The sequence below is a fragment of the Desmodus rotundus genome, chromosome 2 (assembly GCF_022682495.2).
Source record: "Desmodus rotundus isolate HL8 chromosome 2, HLdesRot8A.1, whole genome shotgun sequence".
NCBI classification, from domain to species: Eukaryota; Metazoa; Chordata; class Mammalia; order Chiroptera; family Phyllostomidae; genus Desmodus; species Desmodus rotundus.
Window position 1 is genome coordinate 207663917 of NC_071388.1, and position 22366 is coordinate 207686282.

The window sequence follows — 22366 nt, forward strand, 5'->3', positions numbered from 1 at the left end:
CAGGGGCTGCGGGAAGTGTGCGTCGCAGAAGCACCAGACCGGAAGGGACGTGAGGAGCAGGAAGCGCGCTGCGCAGGGGAGTGGCCAGGGGCCTCCGTGGAAAGGAGGGTCCCCAACGCAGAATCTCCGGAGTGCTGTTTAAAAAAATCTTCCGATAATCTTTGATCATCTCTGCTCATCTCTGTTCAGTTTTCCCCCAGTGTTAAAGACTCATACAAATAAAAATAAAAATATACTCGCTTTATTTACCAATTTTCTAAAAGGCAGAAAGTCATAAAAAGACACAAGCAGCCAAATGACGTGTTGCACTGGGTGGAGGAAGCTTGGTTTGCCCACGAGCGGACCTCCGGGCGCAAGGCTAGGAGTTGCCAAACGGCCTTGGAGGCTTTTTCCGTCTCCGTGGGAACGTAGTAAAAAGAAGGCTCAGTTTAAAATCGAGAACGTTTCCAGAACACCCGTGTAAGCGCACAAAGGAAAGACGACTTGCTACATGGCGCCGTGTAAACAATTCCACAGAAAGCTCCCAGGGCCCTCCTCTGAGCACGCCGCAGCGCCGCAGCGGCCGGTGAGAGCGCGTCCAACAACGAAGTAGCGCTGACGGTAAACATTCACAACGGTAGAGGAGGTTTTGGCAGTTGGTGTTTGCGGACAGCCGTCACCAGGGGATGACCTGACATCCAAGGAAGGCAAGACACAGTTGGCAGTGTCTCACTCCCACACGCAGGCAGGACTGCACGCGGAAGGAACGTGGGCACCCGAAGGTGGGCGTACTTCGTAAGAAAAAGCTAGACTGTTTCGTGTTTCAGTTTCTGAAGAGAGGACTCACTGAGGAGCAGGGCGGTTTGACTACGAAAGCTCCCTGGCTGGAAGGCGGCGGCTTCCCCACCCAAGAGCAGGGGAACCTGCTGCCTGGGGCGCCCCTGCACCAGCAGCGGAAGTCGGTTTCATCAGCAGGTGCTTCTCTTTCCTTCCAGAGACCGATGCCGTTTCTTCCGAACAGTCCGTGAGGCCCAAGGTGAGGCTCTGCAAACAGCCGGGCAGAATGCCCTCACTCTTCCCTGAGGGTCCCCCATGACCTGAAGGTGCCAGAGGCCCTGGGGGACACTACTGCAGAGATGGGAGCTGTGCCGAGGGGAGGCTCGTGAAAAGACTGGGGCTGTGCCCCAGCCCCGGGAGAGGCAAGCTCACTGCACCCGGCGACACAGACGCCGTCCCCGCAGGCTCACTGGGTCGGCGGCCGCTCTGCCAGGGCCAGAGGGGGTGTCTGGGGCGTGTCAGCGGGAGAACTCGAGTGGGTCCCCACAGCAGTGGTCAAAGCCTGGCCTACAGATGAAGTTGCCACAAAGAGACGGCCGACCACCTGTTTTCACGGACATGCTGGTCGTGCCCGAAAAGGAGCCAAGGGTGCTGCAGAGACCCCAGGAGGGCCCAGGCGCACATCAGTCTGAGGGAGCTGGTCACAGAGACGACGGGGCCTCAGTCCGGAGCCCGCGTTTCAACGTCACTCGCCCAGACAGCTGCCACTACTGCACCTGAAGCCAGAGCTGCCGGTTTGCTACACACCATTCAATGCGACACATTTGGAAAGCAAGTCAGGAGAGGCTGTCGTCTCCACTGGGCATGCTTTAAAACATCTACTCTGACTAGATGATACTTTACATAACAGGCAGCCCCCGAGAGAGGACAGGATTTGATCTGCACACTCATTCCCAGTGAAGCCCCAAAGGCCGGCGCCCAGTGGTGGGGGCTGCGCGTGGTTGTGGCCTGGTGTGACGTCTCCAGAAACCCCATGGAAGCTCAGCGTGGTCCACGGACTTCCGTCGTGCCCAGGCGGCCTCCCCGGCGCTTGCAAGAGGGGATTTGGTCTTTCTTAAGTTGTATCCCAGCAAACTCTCTTCCTTGTCCCCCAAAGTCCACATGTACATTTTAAATATAAAAACATTTCTTTCCAAACCCTTCCCTCCCTCCACAGTTTTAAGTCACCCCTTCAAAACACTGTTTCCTTTTCTAAAACAAACAAACAAACATCAACAAAAAGTATGTCTGTCCATCTCCTTAGGAACCGATGCGAAGCTCGTCCTCTTCCATCAGCCTGCAGGGGTGCGGGGAGTTACGTGTGCCCCTGGTTCCTGGGGCTCAGGGCGGGTCCATTCCCCTTGTCTTTGGAGTCTGTGGCCTCGCTGAGTCCCAGGGGAGGGCTGTCTTGCTCGCAGGGCACACAGAAGTCGTTGTTTCCCTTGCTCTCACAGTAAACACATTCCTGAAGAGGAAAGAACAGGACGGAAGTCAGTAACAAAGACGGCCTTCACTGCAGGAGTGGCCTTCACGCTGAGGGAGGTGCAGGTGGCCGCCGGAGGAGGGCCGGCACCCTCGGAGGGGGCTCCTCCGTGGCAGGGAGGAGGCCAGCCCGCTCCCGGGGCCCCTGCACCCCACTCCCCCAAGGCCCAGGGTGCCTGGGCCTTGATGGGAGAGGCGGCTTTGCACAGGCTCTGCCCTCAGCGCCTCTGCCTTCTGCCCGTGGGCCCTGGAGTTCAGTGACCAGCCCAGGTCTTCTCCGTGAAATGGGGCCACAGCAACGTGAGGAGGAAGGGAGGGCTCTGAGGGCAGGGACTCGTCCCTGACGTGGCAGAGGCCGGGCTGTGCAGAACAGACAGGGGCAGGGAGGGCAGCAGTTCAGCGACTGCGGACACGGGGACCTGACAGGAGTGGGGAGAGGGGCACAGACAGGTCTTTAAATATTTTTAAAATTGACTTAAGAGAGAGAGAGATCAGTTCATCGTTCCACTTGTTGACGCACTCACTGGTTGGTTCTTGTATGTGCCCTGACCGGGGATCAAACCTGCAACCTTGGCGCATCGGGAAGGGACAGAGATAGAAGGGGCAGCTGGAGAGGGACAGGCGTGAAGAGCAGAAATTTAATATTCCCACTGTTTCTGAATGGTCTACATGGATGTTGAGCGTTTATGATGGGAGAAGTGTTCTTTTTTAAAAATAGGAAACAGAATTGAAAGAAAGGAAAATTCGAATTTCAGCAGGCAGTGGAGGTCGGACACTCAGACCTTCTGGGGAACAACCGAAGGGGCCTCTGAGGCAGATGGAGGTGTAGCAGTGTCTCTTCCTTTCTCAGGCCCCATTCAGAGGACAGTGGCAGGCGGAGTGCCGAGCGCGCCCACGCGGACTGGCAGGGCGCTCGCTACCCCAGAGGCCGGTCAGCGAGCTTACCGTCACGTCCATGGCCGAGGGCAGGCCGCCCGCCCGCACCCACGGGTGCACCTCCTGCAGCTCCTGCTTCTGCCCCTCGGTGAAGCGGGGCTGCAGCTTCTGCAGCAGCTTCAGCCTCTCTCTGTCCTCCTTCAAAACCACTTCCAGATTTCTGCTCCGCGTGCGGAGAAACAGGAGAGCTTTAGAATGTGTTAGAGTTTCTGTGTGTTTTCTTAAAACAACACTCTCGTTTTCTTTCATTATTAATAATGGAGTTTTAGGTGATTTTATTCCATGCAAATTTCCTTTTCATTTAAAAGAGATGACTCTGTTCAGGTAACCTAACATCCCAAGCGCACGACCTGTGGTTCCTATGAAAACGACTGTCCAAGTCACGGTTTGACTTTCACTTTAAACTGCACGGGAGCTGGGTGTCCGCAGAACCTTGGTTCTGCCAGGGTGGTGAGTCTGGAAGGTTCCCACCAGGAGGCGGTGGGGAGACTACCTTCCCTTGCTCCCTGCCAGCGCTGGTCCCCCCAACCCAGGGTCCTGGCTGTCCTGCCTCAGGGTGGGGCTCCACAGGGGCAGGGACCCTGAATGTTCCTCGGAGAAGCCTGAGCTGGAGTCACAGCTGGGGTGCAGACCCCAAGTCACTACAGAGCAGCTGGTGGCCACCGGCTGGTCACCAGCCTTGACCCCTGCGTTCTGCCTAAGACACACGCACCCCATTTACCCCATGGTGGGCAACAGAGCCAAGGAGGTGGAGTTAGCACAAATACTTCATCAATGTCAAGTGTGACCCTCGGGAGGGTCGCCAGAGGCCTGCAGCACCCGGTTCCCTCTGAGAGACTTTCAGAGGGAAGCCCCCCACTGGTGGCCTCGTTTGGGGACTCCCTCACCCGGCCCTGCCCGGTCCCCGGGAAGGCCGGCAGTTACCGGGAGGGCATCTGGTACGTCATCATGACACTGTCGTCCGTGTCGGCCATCAGCAGCCAGACGGGGTCCTGGAGGACGCACTTGATGAAGTGCTTACTCTCCTCCACATCCGCCTTCACTTTTGCTTTGTGATTATTCTCCGAGGAGTCGATGCTTCCAAAATACTTGCTGGTGTGGCTGGTGTTACTACTGCCTTCAAAGACACGAGGGTGGCAGGTCAGACCGTGAACGCCAAGGCCGGCCTCGCGGGGCGTGTGTGTGGACACAGGCCGGCTCGGGCAGCTGAGAGGCCTATTTGGAGACACGCGCCTGTGCTGGTGGGCTCCCCACCTCCCCAGTTCTCAGATGGCCTGGATCCCTAACAGGGGTCTCCAGTTCGTACCACGGAGGTGGCTCTCCTGGGGAGGCCCGAGCAGCCCCGGGGAGCCCATCTTAGAAATGCTACCACCTTCCCTAGCACTCAGCCCCTTTCACCAAGCCAGGCTATAGGGAGAAGCCGGTTTTGGCTTCGTTAGCGAGAGCCTCCTGGGGTGGGGGGGTGTGGTCAGCATGTACAGGAGAAGGGGAAGCTCACACAAACAGCAGGGGCCTTGGAGTGTGGGGAGGGCACCTGTCCGGTACAGCGGGTCCACATCACGCTTGAGGGACCCAGTGGGCACAGCACGTGATACAGACACTAGGCTCCCCAGAGAGAACCAGCTCAGGGAGGAGAACCCTGACTGGCCCTCCAGGCACGTTGGGGTGCAAGTCCTGCCAAGGCCAACATGGAGGTGAGCAGGTGCGAGGGGTAGTTCTGACTGGGGAGGGCCCACCCGCCCCCTAGGGGGGGAGCACCTGCCTGCCCGTGGGAACAGCCGGGGGCCCTGAGCTGGCCCCGGTGGGCCTGGTGTGCACCTGGAGCTGGGCCCCGAACACCCACAACCTGTGGCTCTGGTGTGGCTGGGCTGCCCAGGGGCCCCACGGGAGAGTCTTCTGAACGCACCCCGAACCCCAGGACTCGGGCTCCCAACGCCACCCACAGACCTGTCCCACTTCTGGATGCGCCGCAGCCCAGCGAGCTGGAGCCCAGGGAGTCAGAGGCAGCGGAGGCCCCGCTTCTCGACAGGGCTGACCCTTCTGCCGAGCAGAGGTCTTCGCGCAGCAGGAGGCCGAGCAGGTCACTGGACGTGGAGCGGGCGTCACTGTTCTGGGTGTCTGGGGGCTCCTCGCGCTTTAGAACAGGGAGAAGACGCCAGACGGGGCCCAGTCAGAACCCAGCCGGGGGTGACTACCTGCACAAGGTTGCTCGGGGTCCCTCAGATCCGTCCGTCACAGCCGAATGAACAGGCTGCGGCCATGTGAACTACAGCAAGACACCAACGCCTTCCACAGGGTTTTGGGACAGTCACACGGAAGACAGTGGCTCTTGGACCCCGGGGCGGGGGTGGGGGAAGCCTTATGCTTGTTCCTCCAGCAGAGCAGCTGGGGAGGCAGGAAGGTGCCACCTTGTACCCTGGCTGCCCCTGGGGGTGGGGCCCTGGCTTCCTGCTCCTGGGGGTCGCCCAGCCCTCGGATCCTGGAACTGGGCCTATAGGCCAGACCCCAGCAATAGGAGCGGGGAGGGCACAGACACACTGGGAGGCTGAGCTGTGCTTCCTGGGTCCCCTCCTTTCCTGAGGGCACAGGCAGGGAGCACCCACAGGTGCACTGCCGCAGCTGCTCAGGGCGCTGCCCGAAGCCCATGGGAAACTAGAACTCCACGAACGTAATGGGAGCACCATGCTGGCGCCCTGGAGGTGCAGGAGGAGGGGCACCCGCCTGCTTTCGAGCCCCCCATGTGTCCCACGAGAACCTGTGCCCCCACGACCTCTGAGAAGTTGAGTTCTGACATTTAGTCTGACTGTGCCTTGTCCCCACGGCTTTCACTTAAAACCTCAAGGCCTGTGACAACAAGCCCCCAAGTCACCCAGGCCATTTGGATCTTGCACTCACCATCAGACAATCAATCTTCCTTCGTTCAGACCCCAAGACAATACAAAGCACCCCCCATCCCCAGTCTACTCTATAGGGGCATCTAACTGGACAACATCAATCACGCAGTTATGTCAAATTGAAATACCTGGTGGGACCCTCAATGTAGAAAACACTTGAATGAGAGGAGGACCTACCATGGGGGCTGCAGGGCCACCCGCTGCAGAGAAAGAGCGGCCGGGAATCCTCCCACTCGGCGGTGCCGTTGGCGGCCAGTCCCAGGACGTGCTGGGTTTGCAGTCCGGCCCCGCACCTGCTGTCCCTGCTGCCCCTGCAGCCCCGGTGCTGCCCTCGGGGGCCTCCTCCAGCTGCAGCAGGTTGAGCTGCAGGGGCGAGCTGCCTCGGGACTGGAAAAGTGGTGGGGAGGCCCGGCCAGAGGGCCCGGTGGCCGACAGTGGGGTAGCCGGGGTGGCCACCCGGGTCACAGGTGGCCCACACTCTGCCCGAGGACAAGGGCAGGGTTGTTTGTGGGGTGAGGTCCGACCAGGGAACTCCGGCTGTGAGGCAGGGAAGATCTGGCTGGGGAAGAAGGCTGATGGCAGGTTTGGGGTCACTGGGGGGAAGGGATAGCTGGGTAACACCAAGGCCATGACTGGGGCCAAGGGGGCAGCGAACGGCGGGGGCTGGACGGCAAACTCGTGATGAGCGTCCGTGGGCATGGTGGGCATCGTGAAGCTGGCGTGGGGCTCCACAGGTGCCGCCGCCACTGCCCCAGGCGTCGGCACGATCCCGGGAGCTGGGAACACTGGCAGGGAGTAAGCTGGCATGGGGCTGGGGAAGGGTGCCGCGGGGCAGCTGGACTGAGATGTGTCCGATGGTGACCAGGCTGTGGCGTTCAGGCCCACCAGCGGGGGTCGGCGGGACACAGGCCCCCCAGAGCCAGTGCTCTCAGAAGAGTCTCGGGGCTTGACCCGTTTGGACTTCAGCTTTCTGTTCTTCCCAGTTTTTTTCCAAGACGAATCCACTCCAGAGGTGTTTCTCAGCCCGGGAGTAGCTGCAGCAACGGAAAAACACGCAGTGTGAAGCCGTGAACATCTGCGTGATTCCTATCATGTCAGCTCTCAGAGACTGGGACACTCTCAACAGCTGGAAGGCACCTGCTAGTTCAACAGCCCCCAGACGTCAGCCTGGGGGCCGTCGGGCACACCGTTGGGCTGCCCTGATGCTCACTGCCGTGAGAAAATCAGGGCAAAACGTTAAGTTTAACAACACTAGATTCGATCAGTTTAAAGGACCACTGTTAATTGCAAGGCCACATTCGTTGTTTTCTTCTGCAAGTAAAACGTCCTTTCCTTTATGAAATAGTGGCCATGACGCGTGGTCCAAAGGGAGTTACAAAGCCGGCCACTCTGCGCTGTCCCCCAGTACTGGGTGGGAAACCTGCGATCATCCAAGCCGACTGGTCAGTGTCACGAGCTTCCCCACGGAGCCCCCACAGAGCCACTCCCTGCTCCACCTGGCAGACAGGGCCGGCCAGAGGGGCACGGGGCACTGTCCTGGGAACCAGATTCTGCCTCTCTGATGACAAGTGGCTGGAACGAGCCTTCTGTAGGGGACTGGTGGGCCGCACCTGGTAACAGGAGGGGCTCTGGGCACGTCCGCCCGCCTCCCTGGGCCTGGGCACCAGGAGTTCTATTGGCTTCAGGGGGAGTCATGCCAAGCCTGGCTGGGATGGGCAATGGGGCAGGTGAGGTTCTCCTCTCACAGCACTCAGGGTGACTCAGGGCTCCTGAAGCAGGGGTGTGGGGACACCTGTCAGTTGTGCTACAGGCTGAGGGCAGGTCTCAACCAGAGGCGAGCAGCTAGGAGGGCGGCGTCTTGCGGTTCAGGCCCTCTGGCGGGCGTTCTTCCTGTGAGAAGTGTGTCCCCTGGTGGGGCCAGTGGCTAGGGCCCAGGGCCCCTAGGACCCAGCCCAGAGTCTGGGCAGTCCTGCCCTATACAAACTTCCAGCCACGGGGGCAAGGAGCTGGGACTCTGTATCAAGCCAGGCCCACTGGGGGGTCTGGCCAGGGTTGGGGGTGATGCCTGTTTGTAATCTCCTCAGAGGTTCCCTTGGGCCTGGCAGTCATCCCAGGTCTGGGGAGGTAGGAGGATGTCGGCCTCTCTCACTGGGCAGATGCTCACTTTACCGTGTCCGCTCCGAGACCCAGAGGAGCCAGGCCCTGTGCTGTATGTCTCCAGGCCCTCCAGCTCTGACCCTGGGCCAGGCCCTGGGAGCCCGGGGAAAAGGTGGTGGCTCACATCGGCCCAGCCCTGTCTGTGGGATCTGGGAAAGTGGCTGGGGTCAGGAGCCAGGCTCCTGGACCAGAAAAGCGGCAAAGAAGCTAGTCTGTGCTCCCCCATCCCTTGCCCTTCAACCAGCTGGTCGCTCTCGGCCTAAAGGGCAGCTTCATGCGCCCACAGCTCTGTCTGGCTTTGGAGGCTGCCGCCCAGTGCTGTCAGCCCAGCCAGGAGGGTCTGTCTGCTGGCGTGAGCCTGGGGTCCTCTTTCTCAGAAACCGGCACCGAATGTCCCTCTGTACCATGCTCACTGTCTTTGTGGGGTTAGCTGTGGCCTGCCTGGGCCTCCGGGAGCCCTGTCTGGGTGGGCCCATGGGCTGGGGTCCCCTGCCCTTCTCGGTCACCCAGGCAGGAAACGTCTGATGAAGCCAAACTGCAACCACCGCCCTGCATTCAACAGGGCTGGCCTGTGACTGCCACCGCTGTTTACAGCACCGTTCCCGTGGGGACTTGAAATGACAAAGTCTCCCCAGCTGTCTAACAAACACAGGTGTCCTGAACTGGGCACACCTCATATGCTGAAAGCCATGCTGGACTCAGCACTACTAAGAATAAAGCTTTCTTCTTTTCACCCACACGTAGTTCAGGCACCACCACCTACCTCTCTCACTCGCCTGCCCCCGGGACCTCTCTTGCAAGTAGTAATGGCAGCGAGACTGGAGGACATTGAGTCTCCTCGCTTCCTTGAACTTGAGTAGGAAGTTCTGCTCCTCTTTCTGGGTGTGGGCAGCCAGCACCTCCTTGGTGAGGCCCAGCCTCCTGAAGGGCTCCTTCTCCGGCCCGAGGCTGCAGGGCAGGGCGGTACCCGCCAGGCAGTCCAGGGACTCGGGCCCACTCACAGCATCTTCTGCCGTCTCTGCAGGAGGGGGCGCAGACCGCTCGTCAGCAAGGGCTCGTCAGCAAGGGCCCACGTGTCTGGCGTTAGAGAGCAACTGCCAACCCCACACTGAGACCTCTGACACTCTGACGCCCCCATGGGGCAGAGCCCAGGGTGTATCGTGTGGCCTTCTGGGACAGCCCACAGCCGAAGGCAGACGTAGTGACAGCCCGCCGCCTGGGCTCTGGGGCCGGTCTCCTTGGGCATCTTGGGCTTCAGCCTATGATGGCAGGGTACTCCCTGGCTGTCCTCGGCTTTTAGAGCACAGCAGACTGAGGCTGCTGTGCGCCCCCACCCTGTTGGGGACCATGGTGTGGCAGCGGGGTCACTGGGAACTGGGGCACGGACAGGACAGGGCAGGTGGATGCAATGGCCATCCTGGGAGGGGACTGGACACTGACTACGACACGTGCTCTCTTCCTGGTCGTCTCCCTCTTCCAGGCACAGCCAGTCCAGGGTCCTCCTGGGGCACCCTGGAGAGCCACACACACAGGTAGCCCTTGGCTGTACCTCCCTGCAGACCTGTCCTGGCCCTTCCTGCCCTCACACAGGGAAGCAGGGCTAGGCCCAGCAGGGCAAGCGAGGAAGAGGACACAAGTTCCCAGGGCTGTCTGAGCCCAACGCCCAACAAGGGAGAGTCTGAGGACCCTGCGAGGTCCCGGGAGGCCCAGCCTCTGGGCCACCACAGCCCTGCTCATATTTACATCTGAGCAGTCAACAGCCAGCAGGTGGCGCCAGAGCACACCGGGATCGGGACAGGTGGCCCAGCCACCCTACACTTCCTAGGTCCCCCATGCTGGGCAGTGGAAGGGTTCTCCTCCACTTGCCTAAATGGAAAGAACATTTTAAGGTGGTGGCCAGAACTTCCAGTTTTCACTGTGAAAACCCAACTGCCCTCAACACCGTCCACAAGCTGGCCAGCATACCTAGCTCCGGCTGTGGCTTCTTGTCGCCCACGTGCACGATGGTGCTGCTGTAGCTGCACTGGCTGGTGAGCGACACCACGCTCTCCGCCTTGCCCGGCAGCGTCAGCGAGGTCAAGTGTGCGCTGACGCCTGCGTGTCTGTCCACCCTAGAGGGCACCGCTGCCTCTGCGAGAGAACATGGAAGACACAAGGATGCAACACCGGGGACCTTCTGCGTAAGAAACGCCTCCGGCTTGCTGGGCCCGGTGCCCAGGAGACGGCGTGGTGCGCGTATGCTGTGGTATGTGGCGATGAGGGCATTCTGCAACAGGAACCACTCAGCTCTCACAGCCGGGGGTGTCTGGGGGCAGGTGGCTGGGCCGGGCCGCTGCTGGGAGCCCAGGCCCTTGAAGGCCTGTGGGGAGGGGCTGCCCAGGCGTCCAGAAGCCAGCTCACCTTCCCTACGGGTGGGGCTCAGGTTGCCTGTCACAGCGTGACTGTCCAGCTGCCCTTGCTTCTGTCACAACGGGACCCGATATCTGACCCTGGTGACGACCGCCAGGGACACGCACACCATCTGAGTGGCCTGAGAGTCCGTCGGACCGAGCTAACCCTCAGACACAGGAAATGGCCTGTCAGAGATGGCCACCTGCCCGGCCCCAGGCCTTGGGCAGCCCTGAGGGCTCTTGCCTCGGAGTCCAGAACCTCTGTCACTTCTTGCTGGTGGGAAGGTCTTAGCACTTAGATCGTTTTCCAAAGCGCCTGCACCCACCACTGTGTCCCGATGCCACCGAGCCAGTGGGAGGGACAAAGGGGGCTCAGGGCTCCTATGATGCCAGCTCTCACTGTGGGGGTCTACACAAGTCACTCCATGGCCAACCCCCAAACACGGTACCTGCAGGAGGCGGCCCAGGGCTGCCTCTGGCCTTCCGCTTGTCGCTGGCCTTCTGCGTGGGGACGCTTCCCGGGGACTCACACTTCCTCTTCAGGGTGGTGGCCTCACTGCAGCTCTCCAGGTACCTGTGGAGGGGTGGTCACAGACAGCCTCACCCCACTGGCCGGCCGAGCCTGGAGGGCAGTGGCCTCCGGGGGGGTGGCGGGAGGCGCCCACACCTGATGACACTGTCCAGGCAGCTGATCTGCTGGTAGGAGCCAGCTGGCTGGCTCTTGCAGGGCAGCTCCTCTGGAAAGGCAGCTGGTGGGCTGGTGCCTGAGCTGTCCTTCTCCGCATCCCGGAAGGCTGTCACCTGAGCAGGGGATCCACTTTGTGCGTCTAAAAGAATGGCAACAGTGCTTTCAGTTAATACTTGTCCCCAAAGAAAATCCTCATGTACTTCTACGTAAAGGTGAGGCTGGGGGCTCAGACCATGCGTCACAGACACCGAAGCTTGGTGGCAGGAGCCGCTGAGCTGTCTGAGGAGGGGCCTGAGGCTGTGGTTGAGGGGCCCGGGGCTCAGTGACACTTGGTCTGGGCTGTCTCCAGGGTCAGGGACTGGGCAGTGGGAGAGGCCAGTTCTTGCTTGTGCTCCTGAAACTTCGGGGACTGTACGGTCAGTCGGTACCTCCTGGCTCTCACAGGGTCCGTCAGGCCTGGCTCGGCCCGGCCCCAGGGGTAAGGACGGGTACAGTGGCCTGCAGGGCACCGAGTCCTTGCCCTCAGCACACGCCCTGTTCCCCTGGGGCCTCGGGGGCAGGGCTGTGTCTGCTCATGAGTGTCCCTGAGGCCCCGCAGCACAAAGGCAGAAGTACAGGCCTGTGTGTCCCAAAGGTCAAGAACCCTGGTCAGAGGTGTGCTCTGGCCCCAGGTTCCCAGGGAGGCTTCCGGTGGGGCGGCCTGAGCACAGGGAGCAAGTGAGGGCCCTCAGGGTGTGTGTGCGTGCACATGGCGTGGGCCCGCCTGCGGGAAGCACACAGTCCCTGGCCATGATGCAGGGCACCAGTGACTGCACAGAAACGCAGGGCTGCGTGGGGAAGGGGTGAGGCCCTGCTGCCCGAGGGACGGGGCATCTGCACACATTTAAAAGGTAAATTCCCTGCTACCCACAGTGCAGGTGAGAGTTGGGAAATCCTTGCCAGGCTACAGTTTCACTAAGGAAACAAGTAATTTTGTTTACCTGTAGCAGATTTCTCTTTCTGTTCTCCAGATTCATCAGAATAATGACTTTTGGTTTTGACCTTGTTACCAGTTTTGGGAATTTCCTTGAAGAAAACCAAAATGAACAGGTTACTTTCCACCAGAGACCATCAGGTCCCACCACGAGGGGGCAGCCACCATCGCCATCCCGGCCAAGGGAGGGAGGTTCGGCGGAGACTCCAAGGGAGTCGGACCTACAGCTCCTGCTCTAACACAGGGAGAAGGGCGGCTGCAGTTTCTCCCCCCACTACGGTTAGATCTCCCCCTCTGCTCGATCTGCCCGCTGTAAGTGATCTTCACCCAAAAGTTTCACCACAGTTCTAGCTGCTTCAGTTCTCAAGAGCCGGTGAAGTCAGTCCCGGTGAACTGAGTTTAGGAGCAGCCTGAGGCACCTGGGCGGCGACCAGCAGGCAGTGTTTCAGTGCACGGTGACTCCTGCGTGTGCCACAGATGGGTACTGGCGGGGGGGAGGGGAGGGAACACACACACGCAGAGGGACCTACGGCTCTCCGCCGCCGCGCATCCTCGTGGCCATTGCTGTCGCTGGAGGAGGTCTGGCTCATGAGGTGCTCGTGGGACCCGTTGCTGCCCAGGCTGCCGTAGCCGCTGGAGCCGCTGTGGGGGACGGGCTGGGGAGAGCAGACAGGAGGCCTAGGTACAGGGCTGGGGGGCATGTGGGGCTGTCTCCCCACAGCCAGGTGCACAGGAGGCCAGGAGCCGCCCGGGGGTACTGGGCGAGGATGAGGGGGCACTGCATTGGGGCCCAGGGTTAGGCTGCGCCAGACTCTCAGCCTCCACCTGCAGCACCAGGGTCCCCAGACCCCAGTTTGTGGGAACCCCACTAAGAGGGACTCCATTCAGCCTCCCTGTCTGCTCATGGAAGGGGCCAGTCTCAGTTCTACCTGGGGTTTTAGAAACAGAGTTTGAAGCATTACAGTTTCACCCATCTGCTGCCCAGGGAGCAGGAGGCGGCTAAGCCACAGGGACGTTGTGGCCTTGCTAATTCTTCGTGAGGACCATGTCCCCAGGGACGGGGGCAGGCGCTCTCAAGGCCCTCCTGGTGCCAGCACAGTGTCCTGGATTGCAGTGACCCCGTCTACATGTGGGAGGTCATGCTTGGGGTCCGAGCCCAGGACTTAGGGGCTGAGTTAGGGAGCAGGGAGTGCGTCCTTCAGCTGCTAGCCGGGGACTGCAGGTCAGACAGACGGTCCAGAAGTACAAGGCCGGGGCCGCCCGAAACCGGGCTGCAGGAGCACTGCCTGTCCGGACCTGGCCCAGACTGCACCCCAAACCCCCACACTGTGGGAGAGAGAACAGGCCCCGGGGTGCAGGGGGGAGCCCCAGGACCCAGGGCAGCGCTCAGGCTGCCCACCAGGCAGGAGCTGTCGTCAGCTGGGCACCCACCTGCAGCAGCAGCCGGTGGATCTGCTCCGTGAGCTCCTGAATGCCAGTGTGCTGGGGCCGCTCCTCTGCACATGGCTGAGCGAACACGTCCTCGTTCAAAGGGCCCCTGTGTGGTTTCCACAGTCAGGCAGGCCACGCTGCGCAACCCTGCAGGCCCGCTTCCTCCCCACAGACCCCCGGGCTGCCCCCTCCCAGCTGTGCCAGAACCCAGGGCAGGGACAGGCCCCCGGGGCCCCGGGAGCACGCACACTCTGACTCGGTGCCGCCCGATGATGAAGGAGATCTTCCGGCTCCAGGGGTTGATGAAGCTGGACCAGCTGCTGTCCAGTGTGACGTACTCCCCGTTCCGGGTGCGGAACCGGAGGGGCGAGTAGTCGAACGGCTGCCCGCCGGCCTGCACAACTGGGAGAAGAGACAGCGTTCGGGCGGGCAGCAGCCAGGCTCGCAGGCGGAAACCAGACGAGCTGCCCAAAGGTGCGGCCACTGGACAACTCGGGGGCTGCCACCACCCGCCCAGAGCTGCGGCCCTTCAGCTCCTGCTCTGCTTTCGACCTTGGCAAAGGGCAGTCACCGGCAGCGTCCCCCCCGTCAGGAGACCACGTGCTGCCAGCTTCGGCTGGGCTTCTCCAAGCGTCACCTGGGTCTGTGAGGCCTGAGCTTGGGGGCACACGCATCGTCCAACACCCCGGCCGGCCTCTCCCTCCCCACTGCAGCGGACCCTGTGTCCCTTCCTCCCACCTGCTGCGGATGCCAACAGGAAGTGAGACGCTGCTCAGGCCAGGGACCACAAAGGAACCCGCACACCGTGCCAGGACTGCGGCAGGTGGTGGCGCCCATCACGCGCGGACTGTGCGCGGGTCCAACCCGTCTCTGCTGGGCACCTGCCCCAGGGCACGCCCGGGCACGCGCCACTTTTATCAGGGCCCTCAGGAGGGACTGCGCAAAGGAGACCTACTCTTTTTGTGGATGGTGAGCATCAGGGGCCTGTCGCTGGGATGCAGCTGCAGGAGCACTGGGGTCTCGATCAGGTCCTGAGGTAGGTAGCCCAGGAGGGGGACTGCCCTGCAAGGCAAGCGCACACGGGGGTCACCGCTGCAGCCACACTCGGGCACACGTCCCACAGTGCGGCGTCCCATGGGGCAGCTGACCACCTCCAAAACTGCCCATCCATTCATGGGGAGAGGCACAGACTGCAGGTTCCCCAGGGACTGGAATTTGGGGATCAGACCAACACAGCAATAGCTTTTCATTCGATCACCCCGGGAAGAGGACAGCACCCACCGGGCCTGGAAGACAACACTGAGGCCCCGCCCAGCAGGAGCCAAGGCCCTGGCTTTGTGTCTCATTTCCTGGAAGAATCCATTGTAAAAGTGCTTTTCTTTTTCTTCTTTGCAGACCCTTCTCTTTTCTGTTTCATAGTTCGGCCAGATGGGGCCTGGCGTGGGTGGTTTCTGCACGAGTTCTGCCTGCACCTGCAGACCATGTCTGTGCATCTTCTCCAGCTCCAGAGGGCTTCTGGCTCTAGTCCCACTTATAGGGGCTTCCCTGGGGGTCACCATTCCGGCCTGGGGAGCTGTCCTCTGTGCCTACTGGTCTTGTAGGAGCTGGCAGCTTGTTTTCTGAGAAATGCTTTATGTCAAACTTCTGCAGAGCCCTCCTGCCTCTGCTGGTCCCGTCCCCTCTTCCCTGTTGTGAGCTGCAGCTTGGCTTTCTTCTCGAGTCCACACAGATATTTTCCAAACTCTTCTGCTCACGTGGAAGGACATTCTCCTTTGAGTGTTAGAATGTGCCCCCCCTGCCCCCCGGCAATCCCCGTGGTGCAGAACTCTCTCAGGCCCGTGTTCTCCTTTGGCCGGATGAACAGAATGTTCCTGGTGTCCTCCCAGCTCCAGGCCTGGCCGGGGGGTGGGGGTGGGGGTGGGGGTAGCAGAAGGAGGAAGAAGGGGAAGGGGAGGAGGTGGCAGCTTTGCTGGGGGCAGCTGTGTGGGCCTCGCATGCTTCCCAACCCTCCTTCCTGCACGTGACTAAGTAACTCGTAGGCTGGGTTGCAGACAATTCTTAGATTTTGGGAGGAATAAAAGTTTTCCCGGGGTTGCCTCACAAATGCAGCTCCCAGGCCCCACGCTCGGGGGGCCCTGGTCGGCCAGGGCTCGGGGGGCCCGGGGACCTGAGCCTCGAAGCCTTCCCGCCCCAGTCCTGCCACGGGTGGCTGGCAACATGCCCGAGGAGCATGGAGCTGGAGGCTGCTGCTCCCTGCTGCCTGAGAGCAGAACTTTCCCAGGAGGCCCTGTGGCCTGCATCCATGGGTGGGCAGTGGGGAGGACCTGACCCTCGATGGCGTCTGTGGGGTGACCTTGGCCCGTTTCAGAGAGCTCCGTTTGCTGGCGCTGCTCAGTCCGCTTCCCGTGCATCTTCTGAGAACTCTCCTCCCCGACCACGGCCGGCAGCCTGCAGCGCTTTCTGTCTCCCCGCATCTGTGCCGGAGGAGCTGGGGGAGGCACGCCGGGGCCCTGGCCCTGTGCCAGCGAGCCTGGAACCCCTCAGATGTCTGTGCTCCCGGAGCAGCTGCAGCATCCTGGCTGCGACACCCACGAAGGGGTGCTGGGCAGTGGGTGTGGCCTGTCCCAGTCGTGTCCAACTTGGAAAGGAGTTTGGACACACCCCCTGAACGTCCCGTTCACGGGTCACAGCTCAGGAGGTTCTCAGTGTGATCCCACAACTACCTCACTGCCTAAGCACAGGCGAACATCTCCATCGGTTACCACAGGTAACACGCTCACCGCGTTTTCCTTCGTCCTGAGGTAACTACCAGGACAACGCCGGGCACCGGGTGTCTTGTGAGTGGCCTGCGGGCCTGCGGACGCCGTGCTGGCTCTGAGACACGCGCGGCGCGAGCTTGTGGGCAGCAGGGACAGTGCCACAGGGCTTACCTTTCGTCCACATCCTGGAACAAACAATTGGGTGTATGTGTGGTCGTGAAAATTCTCTTTTCCGGAGGAATTCTAGGGGCTGAAAGAACAGAATTTGGCTCAAATGTCTGACTCTGAGAAACGCGTAGGTAATGTGGTTACGTGACAACTACTAGTGACCATGTGGCCTCCAAGTGACTGGCGCCACATGAAAGGGAAGTGGGCTCGACAGCGGCCCGAGGACCCCGGCCAGCCGCCCCACAGCCCTGGGAACCAGCCCGGTCCAGGAGGCCCGTTAACGGGACCGCGTGCTGGTGCGCCGGCTTTCCTGGGAACCCCGGCAGCCGGGCCATCATCCCCAAGGCTTTTAAGATCCCACGAGATAAGCTGAACAAATTCTTTTCTAAAACCCAGTGAAGCATTTGGACTCAAGATTCTCAGCAAACGTCACCCTTCCAGGACTTCACAGTCCCTAGGTGGGCAAAGGCAATGTGCGCGAAGGGAATCACACGTCAGGAACTTTGCTCGACTCCCAGATTCACGGACAAAACATTCAAAATTCCAGCTGTTTCATTCATGAAGGAGACTCTGATCATTTGGGGGAGTAACCTGCTGGAATCTAGTAACCCAGTGACCCTTCCTGGATATTTGGAAGACAACACTCTACACACAGGGTCCCCTCGAGCAGCTGAGGGAACGCCGCGCACCTAAAGCACTCCTACCACCGGGAAAACGACTGTGGGAAGGGCGCGGCCACCCGCTGCGAGAAGGTCCTACGCACAGGGGGACGTGGCCCAGGGGTTCAGGTGGCACCTGCTGTCAGGGAACTCAGAGGTCACAGGCTTTGCTGCGCTGTCACAGTAAGACCTGTGGCCCCCAGGCAGGAGCTGCGGCTAGTTTGAGATTTGTCGCAAGCTTATTGGGAGGGTCGCCAGGAGGGTGGGATCAGGACGGCAAAGTGCCTCAAAGAACCCAGATCTGGGCTTTTAGGGGCAGGAGGTGGCCTGTGGAGCTAGCAGGGCCGGGAAAGGACACCTGGTGAGAGGCCCCGCTGTGGCGACTGGGCTATTACAGGCAGGGAGGGGGCACAGCAGGAGCAAAGCCGGGGACTGGGGGCCGCCTGTGGGCAGGACCCAGCAGACCTGGTAACGGCAGGACCGGCCAAGGAGGGCAGGGAGGAGGCCTGCACTTTCTCGCTTAGGGGTGGGGGTGGTGTGGGGTTCTGAGTGGCACTGGTGTCCCTGGCGTGAGAGGGCCCAGGGCTGAGGCCTGGGGGTGGCAGGGACTTGGGCTCCGGACCTGTCAGGGCTGCTGCCACTACGCGGATGGAAGGCAGCAGCCGGGGAAAGCAAAGGACCCATGGTCCGGGCCACGGCCTGGGCATAGGTGACGGGTGTTGGCACACAGACCCTGTGACACTACAGGGAGGTGGCCCGGGAGGGCTGGGTGACACAGGTGGGTGTGCTGAGTGTCGAGGGACATGAGACTCTGCCCAGGGCTGGGGGAGCTGGGCCGGAGTTCCCCCACAGACAAGGGTCTGACCCACAGGAGGGACTGAGGACCAGAGGAGCCCAGGAGGCCCGGGCCTGCCGTCACCTTCGTAGCCCGAGTGCACCCTCTCTGCCAGCAGCACGCAGCACAGCTGGCTCTCGGCGCCCCGCTGCTCCGGCACCTGGACCAGGTAAGGCGTCATGCGGAACGGGTGGTAGCGGACCTCGTTCTCGTGGCTCTTCCCGACGCTGGAGAGGAGGACGAAGTTAGAGGGTGGAGTTAGGACAGAGGAATGTCTCTTCCTGCCGGCTGCCTCCCCCACAGCTGGCTGTCACCTCTCAGCAACCCCTTCACTGGCAGTACAGATGCCCGCCAGGTGGAGCTGGACAGACACCCTCGGCTGCAGTCTGTGTCCCTTCCCCACTGAGGAGCTGGGCCCACCACCCTGCTCCTCTGTCCCATCCTCAGAGTTCCTGTGACATTCAAACCTGAGTCACCAGCCCTGAGCAGTGAGAGAGCCTTTGAGCCCAACTCTTGAGCCCTTTGCATTTTAATGGGGGAAGGGATGCTGCTCCAGCAGCGGGGTCCCAGCCCAACTTCTGAGGACCCTGCTGTCTGGCAGGAGGAGGCGTGGCCCTCTGACACTGCAGCAAGGTGCTCAAGCAGGTCCCCCTTTCAGGCCAAAAGCCTGCCAGGAAAGCTCTTGGGCTCTCCCGGGAAAATGTGCTTTTTCAAAAAAGGCACACTCGGAGCAAAGCCTACACACACTCTCAGGGTCCTTGGGGACCCAGGTGTGCATGCCTCCCCAGGCGAGGCCCTCTGGCCCGTTTCCAGGTGGCGCATGGCCAGGCCAGCCTCTTCAGGCCTCGTGGGGAGCTTGGTGAGGACGGGGTTAAAGGGCTGCAGGGCTGACCATGCTGTCCTAGCCCCACAGGGGTGCTTCCACCCCCTTTCCAGGAATCCACGTGCTGCATGGCCCCAGCCCCCAAGACCAGGCGCAGGCAGGCTCTCGGCCCTTCCCACCTTCAGTGAAGCAGGGATGTGGGGAGATGCCTGGGCCGCCTCTGCATCCCACCAGGGGCTTGGGATGAAATGGTTGTGCCATTTCCAGTTTAGGAAAGCCAGGCTTACCTGACACGGCAGAAGAAAGATTTCTCCTCCATGCATTCTTGAGCAAAAGAATCTGGGAGAAAAATCCCCAAGTCAGCACCCAACGACACTGCTAAGCGCAGTCGGCGCCCCGTGTTCTCCTGGACCCACACCCACCGCGGGGCAGAGTGCAGGTGTGAGGCCGACCCGCCCAGTGCGGGGCCCTGGGGCGCGTCTGTCCCAGCTCCGGCTGAAGTGAAGTCTCACTTCACCAGCGCGGCGCATCCCAGTGTGCAGCCAGGAGTCTGACATTTTGGGGATGGCACAGACGCTGCGGCAGACGTGCCAATCAGCCACTGAATTCTGCGAGGCACAGTGACTGAGGGGCAGGGCCTTTGCGCATAAAGCCGTGAACACTGCGACCGACCTATCTGGGGGGATACCCGGTTCTGGTAGAAACAACTGTCAGCTTTTCAAAGCTTCCGTCACGCCCAGCAGGAACGGGGGTCAACTGGGCGACCCCTGCACAGGCGAGGGGAAGGGTTTCCGGAACAAAGGGTGTTCATACGCCGACTGTTCTTTCAGTCAGGTTTCCTCTACGCCACAGAAATGAGGGAAAGCAGTGCAGTCACCAGACAGAGAAATGATAAAAAATGACAGGCTGGGACGAGCCTCTGAGACGTCACCAGGCCTTTCTTTCTCACTCAGGAAAGCTCATCACACCGCTCAGGGACAGGGTGCCAGCCTGCTCACACCGGAGCCCGTCTGTGCAGTGACCAGCACTGCCCGAGGCCCCGGACACACCCTGCACGCTCCAGCGATCTGACCAGACGGTCCTCGGGCAGCATTTTGGGAGCAAGGGGATGGCTCTACATCTGGAGCCAAAAGCGAGCGTCCCCTGTCTGCGAGTTCACCTGAAAGCCCACTGCACTGCTGGGCCCGGGACAGCTGCTGTCAGCAGGGGCTGCTGTCCAGCTGCACGGTGACAGTGTGGGGCAGTGGTGTGTTTGATGGGAGCGGAGGAGCTAGCCCTTGGGCCATGGACAGGGCAGGGGACAGTGTGGGGGAGGCAGCCAGGGCCTCATCCACCTCCCATTTGCTGCTCCGGCCCCTCAGAGCTTCTGCGCCTCGTCTGTCCTCGGCTCTGCAGGCCGAGCCCAGTGAGGGCGACGCTTCACGGGGGGACGCCCACTGGTCACCCTGGGCACTGCCAGCCGGAGGGGCTGTGGAGACGGCCTGGGCTGGAGGGGCAGCTGCCCTCCTGCTGTCCCTGCTGCCAGGGCCCTGAGCCACATTTCTGCTGAGTCTTGTCTGGTCACCTAGACCCCCACATCTACTACAGGCGAGACATACACGGTGCTGGGGACGGTGTCCGAGCCTCCGGACTCAGTCCCGCTGTCACGCTGGAGGCGGCCACCGGCACGCACAGTTAGCAGTGGGGGCCCCCTCCGCGGACGCCCCCAGATACACCCCAGCCTGCCCACACTCCACAGCCCGGGCCACACGCCAGCTACCCAGAGCCACTTCACGTCCTGCGTCTTAGGAGCTTCTGTGATGTTCTCCCCTCTCTGAAATCTATGAAAAGACTATCTTTCTGCCTAGATTGACTCTGAACAAACACCTTTGGGCCTCTCACCTAGGACAGAGGGCGGCCACGGCGGTGGCCTGGTCTCTGGCAGAGGAGAGGTGGCCGGCGCCCGCCCCCCTCCTGCCACCCTGGGCCACCCCACGGGCCACACCTGCCCTGCTGCGGATGCTCCAGGGGGGGAGCCTGCATGGCGTGGTGGAGCTGTGGAACACACTGACGTCATGGGGCGCCAAGAACTCCACGAACTTGGCGTCGCGGAAAGTGTCCCTCTTACAGTGGAAGATGGAGGCCACCTGGTCGGAGACGTACAGGACTTTCCCTGTGACCAGGGACACGGCCGCGACAAACATGTCCTAGAAGGAAGCACAGCTGCAGTGAGAGCAGGCAGGGCCCAACAGGAGGGGCACTGACTCGGGGTGGGCAGCGGGCAGCGGGAGCGTGGAAGGTCAGGCGGGTCCTGGGCCCCTCTCTCATTCTGACCAGAATAACTCGACTTCCCTCCTGCGTAGTCGGGTCCAAACAGGAGAGTGTTTGAAGAACCACATTGGGGTTCCGCTGCAAAAAGGAACCCCAGGGTGCCGGTCCCCCAGGGATGGCCATTCAGGACTCTTGGGCACGGAGCCCTCACTGCCCAGGCTCGGCTGCTTTGGACGTGGAAGGGCCACGCTCCCCTCTCCCTCTTTCACCTGCGCTGGCGTGTTCTTCCCCTGGGGTTCCAGGGGGCTACCAGGGGCTCCGGGCCCTTTGAGCTCAAGGCTGTGGGAAGCAGGGGTGCTGGAGGAAGGAGGTGGGACAGTGCAGGAGCCCAGTTATCAGGCAGCTTTGCCTGCCCTGCTCTCTGCTCATTGCGAACTGGGGGCTCGGGGCATGGCCGACCCGCATCCCCTCCCCAGACCTCCAGGGCCCCACCTTTATGAACCACTTAACAACGCGTGACCTTTGCAGCCTCCTGAAGCTGAGTTCCAGTCCCAAGGCACCACCCATGAAGCCCTGGACAGTGACCAAATGTCCCCCAGGGCGTCCTCACCCTGCAGGGCAAGGCGCTTGGTCAGGGTGGAGTTGTGCTCTCACATGGGAGGCACAGGGTGGAGTGGCCAGGAGGGGACAGCTTCTCAGAGACGTCCGGGATCTACTCTGAACTACTGACTGTGTTCTTTCGTTAAGGTCTGGACTCACTTCCTGAGACTCCACCCACTGCTGCAGCAGAGCCAGCGGCCAGGCGGGCGGGCGGTGGAAGACTGGCCTGCACGCACCACTCACCACGTTCTTCACGATGAACTCGGAGGTGACGCTCTGGATCTCCTCGAGGGTGCAGGCGGGCACGTCTGCGCCGCACGCAGGCTTCTCGCTGGACATGAGCAGCTGGTAGTACTCCTCGTTGGCTGCAGGAGAGACCGGGCGCAGTTCTGCGACACGGGTGCGAGGAGCCCAGGCCCCGCACGGACAGGATGTCACAGAGAACAGCATGGGCAAAACAAACAGAAACCTGGGGTTCCCCCCGCGGAAGTCAGAAAGCCTTCGGTGACAGTTCTTAAACGGTAGG

General features: G+C 61.4%; 1 protein-coding gene across 3 annotated transcripts in view; it reads right to left on the minus strand.

Moving 5' to 3' along the window:
- Window positions 1–225: 225 nt before the first annotated feature.
- The window catches only part of PER2 (period circadian regulator 2), a 34711-nt gene continuing 12570 nt past the window's right edge, over window positions 226–22366 (minus strand). For 2 of the 3 annotated variants that reach the window (XM_053919299.1, XM_053919298.1), the window contains exons 5-23: window positions 22084–22205; window positions 20975–21176; window positions 19278–19329; window positions 18252–18394; window positions 16677–16755; window positions 14702–14808; window positions 13995–14148; window positions 13747–13852; window positions 12846–12971; window positions 12323–12407; window positions 11322–11481; window positions 11104–11228; window positions 10230–10394; window positions 9028–9282; window positions 6285–7141; window positions 5161–5347; window positions 4138–4330; window positions 3223–3373; window positions 226–2260 (exon numbers count right to left, since the gene is read on the minus strand). In XM_053919299.1, coding sequence (XP_053775274.1) covers window positions 2111–2260; window positions 3223–3373; window positions 4138–4330; window positions 5161–5347; window positions 6285–7141; window positions 9028–9282; window positions 10230–10394; window positions 11104–11228; window positions 11322–11481; window positions 12323–12407; window positions 12846–12971; window positions 13747–13852; window positions 13995–14148; window positions 14702–14808; window positions 16677–16755; window positions 18252–18394; window positions 19278–19329; window positions 20975–21176; window positions 22084–22205 — 3419 coding nt within the window. In that variant the 3' untranslated portion in view covers window positions 226–2110. Of the gene's footprint in view, window positions 2261–3222; window positions 3374–4137; window positions 4331–5160; window positions 5348–6284; window positions 7142–9027; window positions 9283–10229; window positions 10395–11103; window positions 11229–11321; window positions 11482–12322; window positions 12408–12845; window positions 12972–13746; window positions 13853–13994; window positions 14149–14701; window positions 14809–16676; window positions 16756–18251; window positions 18395–19277; window positions 19330–20974; window positions 21177–22083; window positions 22206–22366 lie in introns of those variants that run through there. The other variant, XR_006656021.2, reaches the window with a different exon arrangement.